General features: G+C 43.2%; 2 protein-coding genes across 3 annotated transcripts in view; one reads left to right on the top strand and one right to left on the bottom strand.

Annotated features, from left to right (window-relative positions):
• Positions 1–717: 717 nt before the first annotated feature.
• On the bottom strand, positions 718–4327 carry LOC106585446 (serine/threonine-protein phosphatase 6 catalytic subunit). The gene is made up of 7 exons (XM_014171655.3): positions 3972–4327; positions 3506–3601; positions 3313–3378; positions 3034–3175; positions 2810–2889; positions 2432–2641; positions 718–2276 (listed from the first exon to the last, which is right to left on the bottom strand). The coding sequence occupies exons 1-7, from the start codon at positions 4044–4046 to the stop codon at positions 2028–2030; spliced, it is 918 nt and encodes a 305-aa protein (XP_014027130.1). The 5' UTR covers positions 4047–4327; the 3' UTR covers positions 718–2027.
• Positions 4328–6476: 2149 nt separating this feature from the next.
• The window catches only part of LOC106585447 (multiple epidermal growth factor-like domains protein 9), a 48482-nt gene continuing 31337 nt past the window's right edge, over positions 6477–23621 (top strand). Inside the window, exons 1-2 of one of the 2 annotated variants that reach the window (XM_014171657.3) lie at positions 6477–7195; positions 10175–10373. In XM_014171657.3, coding sequence (XP_014027132.2) covers positions 6643–7195; positions 10175–10373 — 752 coding nt within the window. In that variant the 5' untranslated portion in view covers positions 6477–6642. The remainder of the gene's footprint in view (positions 7196–10174; positions 10374–23621) is intronic. The other variant, XM_014171656.3, reaches the window with a different exon arrangement.

Below are 23621 nucleotides of genomic sequence, written 5' to 3'. Positions count from 1 at the left end.
GGACAAACTACCTGCCCTCCAGGACACCTACAGCACTGTCACAGGAAGGCCAAAAAGATCATCAAGTACAACAACCCCCCGAGCCATGGCCTGTTCACACCGCTATCATCCAGAAGGCGAGGTCAGTACAGGTGCATCAAAGCTGGGACCGAGAGACTGAAAAACAGCTTCTATCTAAAGGCCATCGGACTGTTAAATAGCCATCACTATCCGGCCTCCACCCAGTATCCTGCACTGAACTTAGTCACTGTCACTAGCCGGCTACCACCCGGTTACGCAATCATGCACCTTAGAGGCTGCTGCCCTATATCCATAGACTTGGAATCACTGGCCACTTTAATAACGGAACACTAGTCGCTTTAATAATGTTTAAATAATGTTTACATGCTGCTTACTCATCTCATATGTATATACTGTATTCTATTCTACTGTATTTTAGTCTATGCCACTCCGACATTTCTGGACCTAATATTTATATATTTCTTAATTCCATTTGTGTGTGTTGTTGTGAATTTTTTTAGATACTACTGCACTGTTTGATACTACTGCTCTGTTGGAGCTTGGAACACAAGCATTTCGCTACACCTGCAATAACATCATTCTGTATCACAGACAGTTCACACAAATAACCACAGCTAGGCTTACTGCTGAATCAGGTTATCTACAGACATATGAACTGTTGTGGGAATTCTTACACAGGGACACTCAAAGTCAATCTTAAATGAATCATTGTTTTTTTATCAGCTCACTGGAGAGGTTCCAGCAAACTTGATGCACCATAGTGAACGTCTGTCAGGAGCTCTAACGGGGCAGTCCTATTAGTTCCTTTATATACTGACAAGTCATAGTTGCATGATTTGGCTTATTCATAACTAATTAATCATTAACGTTTACTTCATTCATGTGACTGACCAATACTGGTTCATGCATGTGACAGACTAATACCTCACGAGGCTTCTTCTCTCTAAGCTGAGACCTTGAAACTGAGATATCCCTTTCTCTAAACAGGGGTCTGGGCGTACTGCCAAATTGCAGACACTAATTGTAAGGATTCGTTCAATCAGTCACTTGCATGAACACAGAAATTGGTTTATAGAAAAGCACAAACACAGAACATAAAAATTGGTAAATAGAAAAGCACCAACATACAATTTTCCATCAAAGAACCTATCTATATGTTTTAGATCAGTGATGTTCATTATAATAATTTCTCACCTCAATTATCAGGCTTATAGCTTTATTATAAGACTACATAAGATAACTAAGTCAAGTGCATGAGTAAATTCTCATTTAAACATATTTCTAATTTGAGTGCTTTATACTGTGTATATATATATATATATCTACACGATACATGAAATTCAATAAATATACATTACAAAAATAAAATCAAACATCTGACAAATAACATCTTCTACAGTTTATTCCTAATAGGCTGCAAATAGACCGAAGTCAAACTGAAATGGTGACCTCTCTCTGTAAAGTGGCTAAAATAAGTGTTCCTGTTTCACTTCACGTGTTCTTATTGTAATCTACCATGATTCATTAAATCTAACATGTGTTTGATAAAAACATGAAATATTGACACTGCTATCGCCTAAAACGTTTGAAACAGAGTAGTGGCATTACTTAATAGAGTACTTCTGTGTGAACACACGTGTTGGCACACAGAGCTACAGCAGACACAAAAACACACAGTACTGTATATAAGTTACATACAATAGCCTACAGTAAAATACAGTGGAGGCTGCTGATGGGAGAACGGCTCATAAGAATGGCTGGAATGGAGCCAATGGAATGGTATCAACCACATGTGGTTTCCATGTGGTTGATACCATTCCATTGGCTCCCTTCCAGCCATTCTTATGAGCCGTCCTCCCCTCAGCAGCCTCCACTGGTAAAATATGAATGACATAATCAGTGGTGTCACTTCAACGGGAGTTGTTGTTGCTCCACTGTATGTGATGCATTACAAATGTGGTGCTTGATAACAGTGCGGCCAAAGATGATGATAGTTAGTGCAGTGTTTACAGGAAATATGGTGTCGTTGTTCTGGGTGGAATTACTCTCTCTGAGTCGGGCACCGCCCGGAACAGCTTGGGCTCCCTTGTATTGGCGTCTTTGAAGACCATGATGGAGGCAATGTTGCCGCAGCGATAGCAGTAGTTAGGAGCTGACCAGACTGTGACCAGCTTCTCATCAAACATGAACTTGTAACCTTCATGGACTAGTTGATGTGCCCGACAGATCAACGTCAAGTTGTTGATGTGAACAAACTGCACATCGAAGGATATATAAACAAAAAAAGAGAGTGAGATGAATGTGAAAAATAAACATGACTTACCCATTTCATATATATTGCTGTGTGAAATTGACAATGTATGTACAGCAGTGTGCATCTCTAATCAGTGGTGAACAAGACTAATCTTACCTCATTGGTGACCTTTGCACCAAACAGCCACCCAGCTCCCCTAGGGCTGATGGCCCAGGTGTCGACGTCCTCCGGGTCTGACCAGACAAGGTCACAGAATGCTCCCTTGTGGGGGATCTCCTGGTTACGCTCAATGGTTCTGATCTGGTCCAGGGTCTTTATGTCTGGGGAGAGGCCCCCATGAACACACAGAATCTGCTCATCCATCAGCTGGCACAAGAAAACAACCAAAGTACAGCATTAGAATAACTGTGATGATAGAAAATATCTTAAGACTCATGTGTAATCATTTCCATGTTGGCTTGATATGCTAAACTTGTGACATGGGGGATTTGACTGCAGGAAATCAGAACTACAAAGCAATAGAGTTGTACTCACCGCTGCAACTGTTAACATATCAAACACTTTGGTACAGTAGCGCCAGGCATTGGCATTTCCATATTTGGTTTGGCATTCATCTGAAAAGAATAATAGACCGGGGACATCCCATTTACAACCAGTCCACCTGGAGTCAATGGTTTGGATTGAACGATAACTACTAATGTAGCCTATTATTGCAACATTTGGTTGGGCTGGATATGGTGAAGTAATGAAAATCTCACCATAAAAGCCATATACTTGGGTTATTTGTCTGCTTTCGTGGTTTCCTCTTAAAAGCGTGATGCGGTCAGGCCATTTGGCTTTTAACACCAACAGGTATGTGAATGTCTCCAAGCTGTAATATCCCCGGTCAACAAAGTCACCCTGTAGAGACACAGACACCAAATCATGATGGTGTGATTCTTGATGGACGTTGTAAACAACATGAAAAAACAATAACAGTCAAATCAATGAAGATAAATGGGAGTGGACAAGGGGAGAATAGTTGAGTTTTAGCCAACCATGAAAATATAGTTTGTGTCTGGGACCTGTCCTCCAGTTCTGAAGAGTTCACACAGATCATAAAACTGAAAGAAGAAGAAGCAACCAAGTTAACTTCATAACTACTGGAAAGAAATGTATAATCCATCAGCTTCAAACACAAATATCTAGCAATGTTGCTGTAAAGCTGTGATGGTCAATAAAGTAGCCTACCTGTCCATGTATATCTCCACACACAGTCACAGGGGTGGACACAGGCTGGACATTGGATTCCTCCAGCAATAGGTCACATACATAATCACATAACCTCTGAGGAAAAACCCACACTTGGTAAGAATAAGAAGCATAATGTAACAGTTTCAGAGACTTCAATGTGATGTGTCATGCAATCGTTTAATGAATGAATGGCATAGTAGAGAAATTCACCAGTGACAACTAAGCTACTGTAAATGACACTCTCTCATACCAATCATTTCGTCAAGCATGATGATAGCATCCGTTGAATTATAATTCTAGGCTATGGCATCACAGTCTGTGATTTCAGGTCAGGATGCTTCGATATGATTAGAAGTGATACTGATTTTGCTGTTGCTTATGTCTGATAAGTAGGCTTCTATGCGTGCTGCTCATCAGGCTTATTTCTAGAGATGATTGTCATTGCGAAGCCATTGATTCTCACCTTGAGGTCGTTTTCAGGTAAATATTTACACTGCTTGGCAATCTCCGCGTATTTATCCAGGTCCAGTGGCGCCATTGTATCAGCTGTTCGCTAATGTTTCTACTACTGTGCATGTTCGGTTCCGTCAGGCAGATTTACTGAACAGTTTGCGTTGTGCTGCCATCTGCTGTGTAGGATACGCACATACATACTATAGGCCTTAGAATTTGGTTTTATATCCTCCGGACCCGGACAGTGCATATTGTGAGCTCTTTAAGTCTTGTCAAATCATAGTCAAATGAGTAATTATTGGATGTAACAGTTCTGTAGCTCTTGGCTTCATAACTAGCCTCTGGTATCATGTTGTGCAGCTCATGTCACTCCTGATCAATGTAAATACTGTTGACGACAGGTGTTAAGGACTGTAGCCGCACAGCGGCGCTCGCACACTATAGAAACAATGGGTGATTAGGCTACTGAGCGCACATATCCTGCCTAGGCCTAATTAATATCACAATCATATTTGTTTCATTTAACCCTCATAATAGCCTACTACCAACATATTTTACATGAATGTATTACCAATTGGGGTCATGTTGACCCCAATAAGAAATGATTGGGAAAAGCAACTATATAAACTTAACTATTATCAAAACATCATTAGAAATGTAAATAATGTTATCTGAAAAAGTATATATTCAAAACAGACTATTATTTAAGAAAAATTAAAGCAATTTGCATATTCTGTCAAATGAACATATAAATGTTTCCCTTATATAATGTGCAGCGTTTTTCCAAAGTACAATCCAGATTAGTACTAAAACGCTGATTTGCCATCATTTGATTGTAGTATCATTTAGTTCTTCAAATTTATAAGTAAATATTAATTTTGTCATATTTATGTGGCAAAAATGACTTCCATTTAAAGGCGAAGTACACCAAAATGTGACATATACTTAATTTTATTGACAAAAAGTGATTCATCCATTTATTCTGAGAGCCAATGACAAAAAAACATGTCTGCGCTTTCATCATTTACTTACACCACAGGCAGCATTAGCGTCACTGGAAGTGAAACAATGTGGTAGGGCCTATGGCAGGATGCTTCTAAAAGCATGCACAAATCCTCAAAGTCAGTTCAAACATTTTACTTTTTTTTATTTTATTTTTTTACATTTTAGTCATTTAGCAGACGCTCTTATCCAGAGCGACTTACAGTATTGAATGCATACATTTCATACATTTTTTTTTTTTCTCTGTACTGGCCCCCCGTGGGAATCGAACCCACAACCCTGGCATTGCAAACACCATGCTCTACCAACTGAGCCACAGGGGGACATGGTATAGCAACCAAAATATCACAAGTTGCACATATAGAATGTTGGACAATATTGTATGAGCCAGCACTGCTAATACACACCAATACAGCACTATGTACACATTCAGAGGGTAGCTGGTTTCTGTATTACAGTTCTACCTAGTATTCATACCACAGACAGACTTCTATGAGCTGTTTTGACTGTAACTAAGCATATATCTACGGTAATTTTAGATTTTGTACACATTCATACATAGTTATAACCATAGGCAAGTACATTAGGTTCTCTATATCTGCAGGTGATCTGTCTATAAGGCCAAGATCACTGCAACAGGTCCCCCTCCACCCTCTGAGGATATGTATAACTTAATAGTATGTCTCCAGAGAAACCAGAAGGCACAAAAAGGTTATTTTTGGTTTTGTACACAGCCATACGATGTTGTATAGAAAAGTACAATCGTAGGCAAGTACATGGAGACCTATATCTCTACAGATTATCTGTCTATCTGGTCAAAATAACTGATACAGGTCCCCCTCCACCCTCTGGTGGTATGGATAACTTGTTATTTTGTCTCCAGTGAAACCTAAATTCAAATAAAGGTAATATCTATCAAACTAGTTTTGGGCTGGGGTCAAAATTACCCCAGAGGATTATATTTTTTTAAAGTACAGAAACATTAAATAATGATTTAGATCAAGTTGGTTGACAAAGTCATTAAAAATCAGAAGAATAAAAAAAAAAGCATTTGGGTTATGATTTAAAAAAAGATCCCCTATGGGGACCCTAGTCGGTAGTATGGGGCTTAAATGTACCTTTTTTGGCCTACACTCACTTTTTAAACATGTTGTTGCTTATATGTGGAAATCGTTAAAGAGGGGCATATGTTATTTATTGAGTAGCCTGGCCTAGGCCGAATGTCCCAGAATCGAATTGATGTAGGCTCGCAGCCTAGGAACATAAAGTAATGTAATCTTACAATGTAATATTATTATTTGTTTAAATGTATCCAATGATGTGATCTTTGGACTAATAAGGAAAAGTAAAACAGACTTCTCAATGCACTCAACGTGTACTCGCTCAGATGAGGCTACGCATTGAACCAATCAAATGCCTTTACGAAAGGAAAACAAACGCACCTTAACATACCACGTGACCTCCCATCAATGTCCTCATTGGCTGAAGAGTGTAACAATTTAGAGCGTTTCATTGCGCTGTGCTCGGCTGAACGGAAAGTGAAGCCAAGAAACTGCGGGTAGTTCGGTTCACAATCACTGAGAACGTCAATGGTGGAGTACGCGAGCTAGTCCATTCAGGGAAAGGTCTGAGACAGACCCTTACTAGGTAGGGCTTTACATGGAGAGCTGAAATTTAATATGAGGTTAACGACCTTAATGATGTACATATCCCCGGCTTTGCTATTTATTTTGTATATTGGATGTTCTGATGCTGCACCTCGCGTCAACTCCTACGATGCTTCGCCTATCTCCAGGAAGCCTCGCTCAGCCTCCGAGAGCTTGGAACCGCTCTACACAACCTTGCCTAATCGTTTACCTGAGGGCAGGTTTGTGCTCGGCCAACTAACTGGGCTCACGCCGTCCCCTACTATTGGTTTCACCGGAGTGGCCAGCAAAACGATACGGGTCTCCACGACTCCTGTCTCGCCAACTGCAACCACCGTTCAGCCACCAACAACTGACCCTACAACCCCAAGGCCAAGCACAGAAATGCTTTTCAACACTAGAAAAAAAAATACGTTTTTGAGCTCCAGAACATCAAATTCAAGCAAAATATCTACTGATGGGCAAGCATCAGTTTTTCCTCCAGAAAAAACCAACATGGTCTCCATGGTTTCTCAGCGGACGACTAATGATGCATGGTCTTCAGATAACATCGATGCATCGATTCCCTCCTCCGAGAATGGTCAAGGTGAGTAGCCTGTGTTTGCTCTTGGGTGTGATAATAAAATATATAATGTTCTAAGGAGCATGCAATTGTCATTTTATCTTGTGTATTGTACAGAATATCCTTAGACTGCCACACCTGGTTACACGTAATTATAAATAGACTGATATATGAACGGATTGAGTCTCTGGACTTTAATTAATCACCTCACACATTCACCTAGGTTTGCAGAAATTGCCCTTTTGATGCAGAAACTTAATTCATATGTGGCCAAACGCACAGTCAAAACAATGTCGGTATTATGGCTTTTGACGCAGAGCACAGGCGGGCTAAGAAACTGACAGCTTGTAGAAACAATAGATCACGGACCTCAAACCATGGACGGCAGTCTCCTTGTAAAATGATCAAATAACCGAATGATCCATATTAATTACAACATACCGGTTCAATATTTACCAATTGCGCAATATGAATAGGCTATAGGCTACGTTTTGCGCTCACAGAGATGGGGCCCTTATTCTGAGGTAGGCTGTGTGACAAGTGTGTCAGATATTATAGTGATTGGGACGGCATTTAAGCCATGTTTTTAGTTATGCATTCCCAGACTTCTCCATGTCCGCATAAAACCATGAGATTGTATTTTTCATACAAGCAGACAATAACACATGTCCGTTTGATCCCTTTGTGTCTATTCAACATCCTTAGACCACGGAAGAGGGATAGGGGAATGTGCTACTCCGCATCCAATCAAAACGACCAGACCAAGACATGAATGAGCCAGCACTGCTATATGCTCAGCGGCTTGTCTCTCACCTCCGCTGCTCCGCTATTCGTATGCATCGCAGATGATAAAACGTCCCGACAGAGCCTCTGTGGAGGTTGGGGTGGGCAACACTTGTGAAACAGCTATTTGTCTGTCACTGTTTAAAATGGCCTCCCAGGTGAGTATCAGGGGACCATGAAATTATGCGCAGCCACCAGTCCGATTTGGGGGTAGTTAGCTAGTCAGCGATACTACAACCTTGTCGAGGCTCCGTTGTTCTCGGGTAAAGGTCACTCTGATAACAACATCATCATCCTGGGTTAATGCCTCACCTCACTGACACAAATTATCTGCCTGATGGAACACATTTCTGGTGTGTCACTGTGTTAGTGTGTTGACATATAATGTCTTTCTTTTTACCCCTCCCAATCATTCAATGCAAATCATGGTGATAAAATATCACTTCTATGCTTCCGCATGTTCTGGAGTTTAAAGCACAGTAGCCTACAGTTGGAGAGGTGGTACCACCCTCCCGTGTTTTTTGTTAGTAGCATAAACACTGTCATAGGAGGGTGTGTAACTTCAGACAGAGGTCATTTTACAGCAGCAGGTTGTTCACTTGAACCATGCCGCCACATTGCTTCACTTTGCTGGAACTAATTACTATGAGGAAGATGGACATTTCCTCATCTCCTTTTTTCACTGTGCTTACATTTCCCCTCAAACCAATTTTCTGCTGCTTTGAAATTTAACACAGACATCAGTCATGTGCACATTTCCTCTGCACACACAATGCATGGGTTTTTGATCCTCCATTCTTATACTATGTGGTTTGTACCTGTACTTATTATTGCATCATTTGGTTCCAAGGTTAACTTCTCTTCCTCTGTGCTTTGTGCCCAGATAGGAAGTGACGAGTAACTTGATGTGATGGATCCTACAGTAGCTCAGTGCTATTTATTTGTGTGTAACATGGTTATAAGTGTGTGTGTGTGTGTGTGTGTGTGTGTGTGTGAGAGATTGTGAGATCTTGGGCCGTGCAGCTCCCTGAGTCTGGGGGGTGATCTTGGCTGACAGTTGTGCAGGGAAGATGACTTCAGTGATCAAATGGAAAGCTGACAGTGCTCTCCATGCTTGCATAACCGTGCCCTTTTCCTGTTACATAAAGCAGGAACAGTGGCCAGAGATGGAGAGGGCTAATCTGAGGAGGAGGCGACTGTTTCAGAAAATGACATTAAGTCCTCTCGAATGGCCAAGCCGATGTCTGAGAAGATGGCACAACAATAGAGTACAGTGTTCTGAAAGTTGAAAGGTGTTTACAGATGTTCAGCGGTAAACTGTGATTGAACCGCGAGAAAATCCGCCTACCGTGTGTAGAGACCAGCGGTCCCGGTTTTTGTCAGCTCGAATTATGTCATTAAAACATTGTTTGATTGGTTGTCAAGATGAACTCTGCTCATTGGTCAACCATGCGCGGCGGCCGCTCAAGACTTCAGCTAATTTCATCTTTTGGTGCTTCGAGCCAGTGGCACCACCAACCGTGCCGCTTGTAAAACAGTATCCTGTTGGATCATAGGACACACTTTATTTCAAACCCATCGTTCTCAGTTTCAATCTCATACATGGACCTTGCAAGGACAAGCAACCTAGTCAACACACTATCAATGTCCAACTGTTCATTTTCTCTAGTCATGTGTATAATATGACACATTCAACAATTAACATAATTGCACAGTCCTCTGTTTTGTTCTCAGCTTTCAATGTACAGTATTGTATAATGGTTTACAGTGTCAGATTGCAGCAGCCCTGCCTGCTTCACACATCATTCCTGTAAATTAGGCTGTGTGAGTTAACAGCAACCTGTCTCCTCTCCTGTAAGAACAGCCCACATGTGCTCAACACAACACCAATGGCAGCCTGGTATTTCCTCTGCATGTCATGACTGTTGTAATCTCATACACCAACAGCAGCAGTCTGTATCCTACCTCCTCATTCTCTGCATCCTCCTCCTTACCCTCCGTCTCTCTCTTAGAAACAGACGGGAGAGAAACATTCAGACTCCATGCTCATCATGCCTGAGCTCAAATAAATAATACATGCCCACTCAGCAGAGTCTACACGGTCATGCAGATGTCTGGCAGATGTCTGGCACCTCTCATTGTGTGTGTGTATTTACAGAATATCCTAGTGGTGGTGTATTATAACAGTCTCCCCCTCTTTCTTGCTGTCTGTCCCTGCAGAGTCTCTGTGTAACTGCAGCAGTGAGGGGGCTCTAGACGTGGATGACTGTGACAAGAAGACAGGTCAGTGTGTCTGCATGTCAGGGTACACTGGGCTGCTGTGTGAGGACTGTGAGGAAGGACACTTCACCAATGGCACCACTGGCTGCTTACCCTGTGGCTGTGACTCCTACGGAGCTGTCAACCACCTCTGTGACAGGTAAGAGCTTTCGCGTCCCATGGGCACTAATGGCACTGAGAATGAAACACTAGACACCTATTTTTATTTTATTTAACTAGGCAAGTCAGTTAAGAACAAATTCTTATTTACTATGACGGCCTGGCAAAAGGCCTCCTGCGGGGACGGGGGTCTGGGATTAAAAATAAATACATGATAAATATTGGACAAAACACACATCACAAGAGACAACACTACATAGAGACCTAAGACAACATAGCAAGGCAGCAACACAACATGACAACAACATGGTAGCAGCACAAAATATGGTACAAACATTTATTTGGCACAGACAACAGCACAAAGGGCAAGAAGGTAGAGACAACAATACATCATACATAGCAGCCACAAATGTCAATAGGAGTGTCCATGATTGAGTATTTGAATGAAGAGATTGAGATAAAACTGTCCAGTTTGAGTGTTGGTTGCAGCTCGTTCCATTCGCTACCTGCAGCCAACTGAAAAGAGGAGCGACCCAGGGATGTGTGCTTTGGTGACCTTTAACAGAATGTGACTGTCAGAACGGATGTTGTATGTGGAGGATGAGGGCTGCAGTAGATATCTCAGACGGGGGAGTGAGGCCTAAAGAGTTTTATAAATAGGCATCAACCAGTGGGTCTTGCGACAGGTATACTGCTCAAAAAAATAAAGGGAACACTTTATTAGGGTTAGTTTCGCAGCTGGGGTGAAAGACGAGCGATTACGATAGAAGAAACCAAGTCTAGATGTAACTTTAGCCTGCAGCTTTGATATGTGCTGAGAGAAGGACAGTGCACCGTCTCGCCATACTCCCAAGTACTTGTATGAGGTGACTACCTCAAGCTCTAAACTCGCAGAGGTAGTAATCACACCTTTGGGAAGATGGGCATTCTTCTTACCAAACCACATGACCTTTTGTTTTGGAGGTGTTCAGAACAAAGTTAAGGGTAGAGAAAGCTTGTTGGACACTAATATCTTTGTTGTAGAGCATTTAACACAAAATCCGGGAAGGGGCCAGCTGAGTATAAGACTATCATCTGCATATATATGGATGAGAGAGCTTCCTACTGCCTGAGCTATGTTGTTGATGTAAATTAAGAAGAGTGTGGAGCCTAGGACCGAGCCTTGGGGTACTCACTTGGTGACAGGCAGTGGCTGAGACAGCAGATTTTCTGACTTTATACACTGCACTCTTTGAGAGAGGTAGTTAGCGAACCAGGCCAACGACCCCTCAGAGACACCAATACTCCATAGCCGGCCCACAAGAATGGAATGGTCTACCGTATCAAAAAATCAGCACAATATTGCTTAGAACCAAGGGCAATGGTGACATCATTGAGGACCTTTAAGGTTGCAGTGACACATCCGTAATCTTAGCGGAAACCAGATTGCATAACAGAGAGAATACTATAGACATCAAGAAAGCCAGTTAGTTGATTATTGACAAGTTTTTCCATCACTTTTGATAAACAGGGCAAAATAGAAATTGGCCTATAACAGTTAGGATCAGCTTCATCTCCCCCTTTAAATATTGGATGAACTGTGGCTGGCTTCCAAGCAATGGGAACCTCCCCAGAGAGGAGAGACATGGGCTTAGCGATGATAGGGGCAGCAACCTTAAAGAAGAAAGGGTCTAAACCATTTTTTGGGGTCAAGTTTAAGGAGCTCCTTTAGCACCATGGACTCAGTGACTGCCTGCAGGGGGAAAAGAGGGAGACGCATCGGGGATAGTCACATTAGAAGGGGTGGGAGATGAGGAAATGTTGGACGGGCAAGGAGGCATGGCTGAGTCAAATAGGAATCCTGACTTAATGAAGTGGTGATTTAAAGAGCTCAGCCATGTGCTTCTTGTCAGTAACAACCACATCATCAACATTAAGGAACATGGGCAGCTGTGAGGAGGGTTTATTCTCCAGGTCTTTAACTGTTTTCCAGAACTTCTTGGGGTTAGACCCACAGAGAGAGAACTGCTCCTTAAAGGAACTAACTTTGGCCTTGTGGATAGCCTGAGTGCACTTACTTGCCTGAACGATAGCCAGTCGTCCTGAGTATGCATGTGCCGAGCCTTTCGCCAAATGGAATTCTTGAGGTGAAGAAACTCAAGATCACGGTCGAACCAGGGGCTGAACCTGTTTTTAATTCTCATGTTCTTTATGGGGGCGTGTTTGTTAACAATACCACTGAAAATATCAAAAAAGAAGGTCCAAGTGTCTTCGACAGAGGGGATCAAGCTGATTCTATACCATTTTACAGAGGCGACTTCATAAAGGAAGGCTTGCTCATTCAAGTTTTTTTATCAAGCGTCTATGATAAATCAGGACCGGTTGAGCACCCATTACGAACACAGGCTGTAAAACAGTGATCACTAAGGTCATTACAGAAAACACCAGACTGATACCTATCAGGATTATTTGTGAGGATAACATCGAGGAGAGTAGCCTTTTCCGGGTGTTTTGGAGTCATACCTTGTGGGATTGGTAATAATCTGAGGAAGATTTAGGGAGTCCCATTGCTTTAGGACTTGGTCATGTGGTTTAAGCGCGTCCCAGCAGGACAAATTCAGACTTAGTGTAAGAGGCCAGGAGAGAGCTTAGGGCAGGTAGGGTACAGGCCGGTGCTGATGGAGGACGAAAGCACCAAGCAACAGTCAACAAAGAGCTATTTGAAAGGATATTTCTAGCTACCAAGCCAGAATTAATTTACATTTGAGTCCATATATACTGCATCTTTGGCAAAAACTCAGGGAGATGTAGTTTAGAAGTCAAACCTGTTTGAATAACTGATTTAGCAGACGCTGTTGTGCATAAAGATACTGCTCTGAAATGTACATTTAACTTGTCACACAGGAAGTTGTAAAGTTAGAGCTGCTCCAAATAGCTAGTGTTCATGATATACCGGATCCATCTTGTGGAGTCATTATCCTCCTGGTCTTGTTCAGCAGCCTGGCCGGCCAGGCCACCATACCCCTGGTCTTTGTAGGGAGAGACAGTGGGGCTGCCGTACCTCGGTTGGTTCTCATATCTTGAGCAAAACAACACACTGCCCCAGAGGCAGCCTTTGTTTGTGGGAAAGAGTGACTTGGAGAGAACCAGTGTGTGTAGCTTAGGAACACGGTAAAAATAGCTGTCGTATTTTTAATTTTAAACCGTTGAAAGGAATGCGTCTGGTCAGAAAGCTGAGTAAACATCCTTGAAATCCTTGTGATGTTTCTAATGCCTAGTGGCAGTGATTCAGCTGTCAGAATATACAGCAGGTTGTTTCTAATGCCTAGTGGCAGTGATTCAGAAAATACAGCAGGTTGGGCCTCCCGAGTGGCGCAGTGGTCTAAGGTGTCACTACAGACCCGGGTATAATCCCAGGCTGTGTCACAATTGGCTGTGACCGGGAGTCCCATATGGTGGCTCACAATTGGCCTAGCGTAATCCGGGTTAAGGGAGGGTTTGGCAGGGGGGCTTTACTTGGCTCATTGTGCTCTAGCGACTCCTTGTGGCGGGCCCGGGTGTCTGCAGACTGACTTCGTTCGTCAGTTGAACGGTGTTTCCTCCGACACATTGGTGCAGCTGGCTTCCAGGTTAAGCGAGCGGGTGTTAAGTACGGTTTGGCATGGCATGTTTTGGAGGACGAATGACTCGACGCCTCTCCCGAGCCCATTGGGGAGTTGCAGCGTTGAGACAAGATTGTAATTGGATATCATGAAATTGGGGAGAAAGAGGGTAAAATACAAAATACAGTTGAAGTCAAAGTTTACATACACCTTAGCCAAATACATTTAAACTTAGTTTAACAATTCCTGACATTTAATCTGAGTAAAAATTCCCTGTCTTAGGTCAGTTAGGATCACCACTTTAGTTTAAAAATGTGAAATGTCAGAAAATTAGTAGAGAGAATGATTGATTTATTTCAGCTTTTATTTATTTCATTACATTCCCAGTGGGTCAGAAGTTTACATACACTCAATTAGTATTTGGTAGCATTGCCTTTAAATTGTTTAACTTGGGTCAAATGTTTCAGGTAGCCTTCCACAAGCTTCCCACAATAAGTTGGGTGAATTTTGGCCCATTCCTCCTGACAGACCTGGTGTAACTGAGTCAGGATTGTCGGCCTCATTGCTCCCACACGCTTTTTCAGTTCTGCCCACAAATTTTCTATAGGATTGAGGTCAGGGCTTTGTGATGGCCACTCCAATACCTTGACTTTGTTGTCCTTAAGCCATTTTGCCACAACTTTGGAAGTATGCTTGGGGTCACTGTTCATTTGGAAGACCAATTTGCGACCAAGCTTTAACTTCCTGACTGATGTCTTGAGATATTGCTTCAATATATCCACATACATTTCCTTCCTCATGATGCCATCTATTTTGTGAAGTGCACCAGTCCCTCCTGCAGCAAAGCACCCCCACAACATGATGCTGCCACCCGTGCTTCATAGTTGGGATGGTGTTCTTCGGCTTGCAAGCATCCCCCTTTTTCCTCCAAACATAACGATGGTCATTATGGCCAAACAGTTCTATTCTTGTTTCATCAGACCAGAGGACATTTCTCCAAAAAGTACGATCTTTGTCCCCATGTGCAGTTGCAAACCTTAGTCTGGCTTTTTTTAATGGAGGTTTTGGAACAGTGGCTTCTTCCTTGTTCAGCGGCCTGTCAGGTTATGTCGATATAGGACTTGTTTAATGTGGATATAGATACTTTTGTACCTGTTTCCTCCAGCATCTTCACAAGGTCCTTTGCTGTTGTTCTGGGATTGATTTGCACTTTTTCGCACCAAAGTATGTTCATCTCTAGGAGACATAATGCGTCTCCTTCCTGAGAGGTATGACGGCTGCGTGGTCCCATGGTGTTTATACTTGCGTACTATTGTTTGTACAGGTGAACGTGGTACCTTCAGGCGTTTGGAAATTGCTCCCAAGGATGAACCAGACTTGTGGAGGTCTTGGCTGATTTCTTTCGATTTTTCCCATGATGTCAAGCAAAGAGGCACTGAGTTTGAAGGTAGGCCTTGAAATACATCCACAGGTACATCTCCAATTGACTCAAATTATGTCAATTAGCCTATCAGAAGCTTCTAAAGCCATGACATCATTTTCTGGAATTTTCCAAGCTGTTTAAAGGGACAGTCAACTTAGTGTATGTAAACTTCTGACCCACCGCAATTGTGATACAGTGAACAATAAGTGAAATAATCTGTCTGTAAACAATTGTTGGAAAAATGACTTGTGTCATGCACAAAGTAGATATCCTAACAGACTTGCCAAAACTATAGTTTGTTAACAAGAAGTTTGGAGTGGTTGAAAAACAAGTTAATGACTCCAACCTAAGTGTATGTAAACTTCCGACTTCGACTGTATATATTTTTTTTAATATACAGCAGGTCGACAACCTATAGCTTTTATTTTATTGTGCCAAAGTAAGTCTATGACAAACATTCATTTTACATTTTAGTCATTTAGCAGACACTCTTATCCAGAGCGACTTACAGTAGTGAATGCATACATTTCATTTCATGCATTTTTTTTTGTACTGGCCCCCGTGGGAATCGAACCCACAACCCTGGCGTTGGTCACACCATGCTCTACCAACTGAGCCACAGGGAAGGCAACATGTATGTTGCTGTTTTATACATGAATGTAAGGATACACAGTACATAGGACTCACGTTGTAGGATTACAAAGGGAGGGTATATTAGTAGAAACTTTCAAAGTTTACCTGTAAACTACCAGACTTTTGGTAACTTTCAAGTTTTTATTTTATCAGATGACCTCTAGTGGCCTTTTTGATTACCTCAAATTATCACAGGTGTCTGATTTTCTCTGGCCCTCTGTGTGGCCTTATCACATGTAAAATATATAAAATACTAAAATATGATTTGAAAATAATAAATAGAATGACAAAGCTGTGAAACATTATCCTAAGTAAAAACCAACTTAGTGAGTACCAAATGAGGGTTTCAGCATGAAATATCCTTAACATTTTCTTATGTACTTTTTAATTTATTTTACTATGTTTTGGCACAAAACTGGTGGCAGTTGTGAACACAGTCAATAGTTGGAAGAGTTGCAGACTTCATTGAAGATAATTCCATTGTTGATTAGATGCTTTTTTCAATAAGGCTATTTTCTCTTGAACCATATGGTCTATCCGCTAGAAACAATATAGACACAGATATAAAAAAAGAAATACTATGAATAACTTAAGTTATTCAAGTATAAAATACCAAAGTTACCATAGTTACCATGGTCTGTTAATTACCAAAATTACAGAAGATTCCAGTAAATTTGGTAAATTACCGGTAGCTTTGCAACCCTATATAGGATAAAAATGTCCACCTTTTGCCTCATTCTCTCATTTACCACAAAAAATGAATCAATAGAGCAGGGATCACCAACTAGATTCAGCCTCTGGACAATTTTTTCCTTGAGCAGATGGTCAGGGGGCTGGAACATAATTACAAATAATTTGTAGACTGCAGATTGACCACAAGAAGCCCAAACATATTGACTAAAACAATCATTTCAAACCATCTCTCTAATATGCATGGGAATACTTTGGAAAATAATACTTTGGAACAGATTTCCATAATTACAAATCACTTAGAGCTGATTTGCTGGTGTTTTTACTGTCTTATGTCCAACAATAAAAAATAAAAACGTTATTTAAAAAATAGTGCCGTAAAAATAAATCACTGCGGGCAGCCAGTTGGGGAACCCTGCAGTATAGATAGATCAAGTGAGAAGTGGGTGAAAGGGCAACTAGGCCAGGGGGTTATTCTGAGGGCAGGGACATATGGGGCTAGTCCTGCCCGCACACAATAATACTACCACACATAATATGATCCTGCTCAGACAGTCTGAGCCAACAGTGCTAACCCAGCTAATGTAGCAGTGGTCTAACCTAGGCCAGGCCAGCTCTCTCCCAGCTGGTAAGCACTGTGATTTACACAGATTAGCTGGCTCCCAGACCCCCCAGCCTCACGCTTTAGGGGATTTCTCTCATATACTGATGGACCGTCCAGCCTTTCTGTATTACAGTTCTAGTCCTACTCATATTTAACTTTGGCATTCTATCACATTTGCTATTGGAACTTTGTCAGTGTGTCTGTGTGTTGTTCTCACTTAGGTCTATTTAATTGCATGGCCAGGAACAGAGGGCTTGGATTACATTTATAACCTATTGGTTCCAGATCACAGCATACTGACCTGATCCAGCCTGGAACCTGGGGGAGGACCAGGATGTAATAGGCTTGCAGACGTCTGGATCAGAGCTGCCTGCCTGGGATTCCTTCACATTTCCTCAAGGACATATGAGCTGATCGGATCTAGGATGAGCATATTTCTGATCTGTAAAGTGTCTCTAGTAGTGCCACAGTTCTCTTCATAAAGACCAAAACGGGGTCAATCAAATGAAAAGATTTGGCATGGGTCCTCAGATCCTTAAAAGGTTCTACAGCTGCACCATCGAGAGCATCCTGACTGGTTGCATCACTGCCTGGTATGGCAACTGCTCGGCCTCCGACCGCATGGCACTACAGAGGGTAGTGTGAACGGCCCAGTACATCACTGGGGCCTAGCTTCCTGCCATTCAGGACCTCTATACCAGGTGGTGTCAGAGGAAGGCCCTAAAAATGGTCAAAGACTCCAGCCACCCTAGTCATAGACTGTTCTCTCTGCTACCACACGGCAAGCGGTCGGTACCGGAGTGCCAAGTCTAGGTCCAAGAGGCTTCTAAACAGCTTCTACCCCCAAGCCATAAGACTCCTGAACATCTAATCAAATGGCTACCCAGACTATTTGTATTGCCTCTCCACATCACTGCCACTCTCTGTCATCTATTCATAGTCACTTTAAATAACTCTACCTACATGTACATACTACCTCAACTAACTGGTGCCCCCGCACATTGACTCTGTACCGGCACCCCCCTGTATATATAATTTTTTACTGCTGCTCTTTAATTACTTGTTACTTTTCTCTTATTCTTATCCATATTTTTTGAAACTGCACTGTTCGTTAGAGGCGCGTGAGTAAGCATTTCACTGTAAGGTCTACACCTGTTGTATTCGGTGCATGTGACTAATAAAATTTGATTTGAAAGTAGTTGAGGATGAGGTACTCTATGTGGATATAGCACGGTATGAGATGTACTGTTTCAGTTGTTGCATAGGAAGGATGAGCTCCTCTTGGTAGCGCCACTATATTGCAATAAGAATCTGCTTGGCTCCCAGACCATGTTGGTAGGAAGTTGCTACTTTTTAATTCACTCGTCTGTAAGAAGCTATATTTTACTGTGTCCCCGCTGTGCTCTTTACCAAAATAAATCCACAGGGGACCAACAACAACAAACGGGGAATATATCCTTGGCCACAGGGCTCATCAGTCAAAACAAAAGCTACTGAGCTGTGAGCTCGTGTTTTCAGGCATGATGATTAGTGATAATGACTTGACCTGTACCCATTAGGCTGACAATATGCTCATTAGCACATACAGTATGTGCACATATACAGACAGCCGAATGCAGGAGGTGAAACATGCATGAACCTGGCCAGTCTTTTCTTTAGCACCTTTCTAAATCATGATGTGCGTTAGCAACTGGTCAATTCCATGCTAACGGAATTATGCTGAAATCTATACCAAACAAAAACCATTGAAATCAAATACTGAGTCTCACCGTAATTGCATTACCATGGAATTGCCCAACCTTAACATGTGAACGTGATTTGATGCCAATCCTCAGCCAAACAGGATGGGTTTTGTACCAGTTCGTACTCCTGACTAGCTCTTGTACTCTGATTCATCTTGGGCCTCAATCGGTGGCGATTTGAGCATGTACATCTTGGTGGGGCAAACTCCCCAAGCAAAGCCACTACACAAGACTAAACAATACATTAATTGCACTATAATGGTGACAAATGGTGCACACAAACTGTTAGGGCCTACATAAAGCTGTCCCAAAAGCAGAGCTTTCTTTTCAGCACCATGGAATGAATCCTTACCACTTCTGCACATGGCTTTCAGCGGAGCCTTGTCTGGCAGCGAAACAGTTTACTGCCTTTCAAAAAAACATAGCTGATATGGCTGTCACACCCTGATCTGTTTCACCTGTCGTTGTGCTTGTCTCCACCCCACCTCCAGGTGCCGCTCATCTTCCCCATTATCACCTGGGTTCTCTGTTTGTCTGTTGCCAGCTCGTCTTGTTTGTCAAGTCAACCAACGTTTTTGTCTCAGCTCCTGTTTTCCCCAGTCTCCCTTTTTCTCGCCCTCCTGGTTTTGACCCTTGCCTGTCCTGACTCTGAGCCTGCCTGCCATCCTGTGCCTTTGCCCCTACTCTGGATTACTAACCTCTGCCTGACCTGACCCTGGGCCTGCCTGCCGTGCTGTACCTTGGTCCCACTACTATGGATTATTGACCCCTGCCTGCCTTGACCTGTCATTTGCCTGCCCCTACTGTTGCAATACACATTGTTACTTCAACACAGTCTGCACTTAGGTCTTACCTGATAGTACGACTGACCCAGCAGACTTGGACCAGCTCCGCAACGCCATCTCCTCCCAAGGAGCCACCATTGGTAGGCACGAGGAGTTGCTTCGCGGTCTGATGGAAGAGTTCCATGCCATGGCCGAATGTCACAACCTAGCATTGGATGAATTGCGGGAGAAATTCCATGGGTTGCCTACTAGGCAGCCTACCACGACGGTAACCTTCCAGCCCCTCAGTAACCCGGCGGGTAGCCGTTCCCCTCGGACCGCTCGAGGATAGCGTACATCATCATGCCGATGTCCGGGAGGGCACTCACCTGGGCCACGGCGGTGTGGGAGAAACAATCCACCATCTGCCTCACTCTGGAGGAATTTGTGGCGGAGGTGAAAAAAGTTTGAGGTTCCGGTGTCCGGGGGAGAGGCTGCCCGGAAGTTACTCCAGCTTCGGCAGGACCCCCTCAGTGTGGCAGACTATGCAGTCGATTTCCACACGCTAGCAGCAGAGAACCCGGAAGCGCCGTTCGACACCTTCCTGCACGGATTATCGGAGGAAGTAAAGGACGAGCTTCCAGCCCAGGAACTACCAACGGATCTCACTCACTCATCGCTTTAACCATCCGGATTGATGGTCGCTATGGGAATGTAGGAAGGAGAAGAGGTCTGATAGCGGTCCCAATTGCTCACTCAAGGATCCCACCTTGCATCTGATGAACTCCGGAAGTCCCCAGTGTCTATGTCCCCGAGAGGATCTGAGCTACCCCGAGTTTTTCCAAGAGCCTCCGAAGACAGCCGATTTGCCTCTTCCCGAGCCGATGCAGCTCGGCAGGGCTAGGCTGTCTCTAGCCGAACGCGGACGCAGACTTAACACCCAGAGTTGTCTGTATTGCAGTACTGCCAGTCATTATGTGTCTACCTGTCCCTTCAAGAGACCTAGCTCATTGGTAGGAATGAGTGCTCTGGTGGGTCTTAAGGATAATTTTGCTTCTCCCCTTACTCGCCCCCTTCTCCATACCACCCTGCTGTGGGGGCGACCAGTCCAAGTCTCTCCAAATACTCATCGACTCGTGGGCCGCTAAGAGTCTTATGGATGTTATCCTGGCGTCCGAGCTGGGCATCCCCACTCAAACCCTCTCCATTCCCATAGATGTTAGAGTGCTGGACGGGCACTCTATAGGCCGGGTCACCCACTATACCACCCCCATCAACCTACGAGTGTCAGGGAACCACAGCTAGACGATCCAATTCCTGCTAATTGAGTCTCTGCAGGTCCCGTGGTAGTGGGATTCTCTTGGCTTCAGCGACACAATCCCTCAATTGACTTGTCTACTGGTGCCATCGTGGGCTGGAGCCCGTTCTGCCACACTCATTGCCTGAAGTCAGCTCTGCCTGCCCGGGACGTCTTCCTGGGGGCTTTGAAATTTTCCCGGACCTCTCCGCCATTCCCGCGGAGTACCAGGACATCTGGGAGGGGTTCAGTAAGACCCGGGCCACTTCGCTTCCGCAGCACCGACCGGTATCCAACAAGGTCAAGCCAGATGCGCCGGCACCTTTCCTGTGTCTAGAATTAAAACCATGTCTCACAGCCCTGTGTCTCCTGTTTCCACGTGATAGACTTGCTTAACCTCACTAGGGTAGGGGGCAGCATTCGGAATTTTGGATGAAAAGCGTGCCCACAGTAAACTGCCTGCTACTCAGGCCCAGAAGCTAGGATATGCATATAATTGGTAGATTTGGATAGAAAACACAAGTTTCAAACTGTTAAAATAATGTTGAGTATAACAGAACTGATATGGCAAAAAAAAATCTGTCCAAGTGCTATTATTTTGAAATGTCTGTTTTTCCATTGAAAGCCTATCCACCATACAAAGACTTATGACCCAGTTCACGATCCCTATGGCTTCCACTACATGTGGCCAGTCTTTAGGCATTGTTTCAGGCGTTTACTCTGAAAAATGAGGGAGAAACACCACTTTCAATGAGAGGACAGTGGAAATTTCCAGACATGAGTCCTGCGCATGACCGGGAGCGCACCTTTGTTGTTTTGCCTTTTCTATTGATGAAGCTATTGTCCGGTTGAAATATGATCGATTACTTATGCCGAAATCAACCTGAGGATTGATTATAAACATCGTTTGACATGTTTCTACAAACTTTTATGGTACTTTTTTGATTTTTCGTCTGCCTGCTGTGACTATGCTTTGTTCCAATGGATTACTGAACAAAACACACCAACGTATAAAGAGGGACTTTATCGAACAAAACAAACATTTGTGTAACATGGAGTCTTGGGAGTGCAACCATATGAACATCATCAAAGGTAAGTGATCAATTTTATCGTTATTTCTGACTTTTGTTACTCCTCTACTTGGCTGGTTACTGTTTGTAATGATTTGTCTGCTGGGCGCTGTTCTCAGATAATCGCATGGTTTGCTTTCGCCGTAAAGTCTTTTGAAATCTGACACGGCGGCTGGATTAACAACAAGATAAGCTTTATTTTGATGTATTGCACTTGGGATTTTATGAAAGTTAAATATTTATAGTAATTTAATTTGAATTTGGCGCTCTGCAATTTCACTGGATGTTGGCCAGGTGGGACTGTAGCGTCCCACACCCCCTAGAGAGGTTAACGAAATGTGGTTTCTACTTACAATTGAGATGTACAAACTAGGCTATCCCTAATTAGGGATAGGGATAGCCTAATTAGGGATAGCCTAGTAACCCCTAGAGAGTTTAAGAAATGAGGTTTCTACTGACAATTGAGATGTACAAATTAGGCTATCCCTAATTTTGATTAAGGCATTAATGACCGAGCTAGGACAGACGTAGTCAATATAATTAGTTGTTCAGCACTTTTGAAATGTACAGCGACAGAATTCAGAACATGGGCCGTTCTTACAGTATTCTCCCTGTTCACCAAGTCAGAACCGTAGAATAAATAAAGGGGGAATATAAGCACACAAAGAAAGCTCTTACAATACTCAATGATGACATTTCTCTAAAACAGGCTACAGGCTACATGTGTACCACCAAGTCAGAACAGTAGGCTAAGTTATGAGGGGGAAAGGGACCAAATTATTTGGGTGAGGCACAGCTTACTACACAACATACACTTAGTATTACTTTCTTAGCTACAGCTACGTATCTCCCTGGCATATTACATAATTTATGTAGCAGCATAACACATTTTTTGACTCGCCTTGTTGTGCTTTGCTCACTGGAACAGGAAGATGACGCGGCAGTCCTTGTGGGCAAATTCTGGCAAAAAAGTCTGTCATTCTCTGGATTTATGGTGCTTTCAAGACAACTGGGAACTCCAAAAAAAAAAAAAGGTTAACATGACGTTAGTGATCTTTCAGGTTTCAGGAAACACCCAAGTGCAAAATGTGTGAAGTAACAATGTTTATTGTAACAACAGGGGCAGGCAAATGACAGGTCAAGGCAGGCAGGGGTCGATAATCCAGAGTAGTGGGGCCAAGGTACAGGACGGCAGTCTCAGGGTCAGGTCAGGCAGAGGTTGGTAATCCAGAGTAGGGGCACAGGACGGCAGGCAGGCTCAGTCGGGATAGGCCAGGGTCAAAACCAGGAGGACGAGAAAAAGAGTGGGTAAAAGCAGGAGCTGAGACAAAACGCTGGTTGACTTGAACAAAGAAGACGAACTGACCCAGACAGACAGAAAACACAGGTATAAATACCCAGGGGATAAGTGGGGAAGATGAGCGACACCTGGAGGTGAGGTGGAGACAAGCACAAGGACAGCTGAAACAGATCAGGCCATGACA

The sequence above is a fragment of the Salmo salar genome, chromosome 24 (genome assembly GCF_965601325.2).
Source record: "Salmo salar chromosome 24, fSalSal1, whole genome shotgun sequence".
NCBI classification, from domain to species: domain Eukaryota; kingdom Metazoa; phylum Chordata; class Actinopteri; order Salmoniformes; family Salmonidae; genus Salmo; species Salmo salar.
Note: the sequence above shows the minus strand (reverse complement) of the source record. Positions and strands in the feature narration are given on the sequence as shown.

What these genes read in the sequence shown, in the direction of transcription:
- LOC106585446 (XM_014171655.3), bottom strand. Translation starts at nt 4,046, where the DNA reads ATGGCGCCACTGGACCTGGATAAATACGCGGAGATTGCCAAGCAGTGT. An exon ending in ACACAAACTATATTTTCATG is followed by an intron (nt 3,176 to 3,312) that starts GTTGGCTAAAAC and finishes GTGTCTCTACAG; the next exon opens with GGTGACTTTGTTGACCGGGG. An exon ending in CCAAGTATATGGCTTTTATG is followed by an intron (nt 2,890 to 3,033) that starts GTGAGATTTTCA and finishes TATTCTTTTCAG; the next exon opens with ATGAATGCCAAACCAAATAT.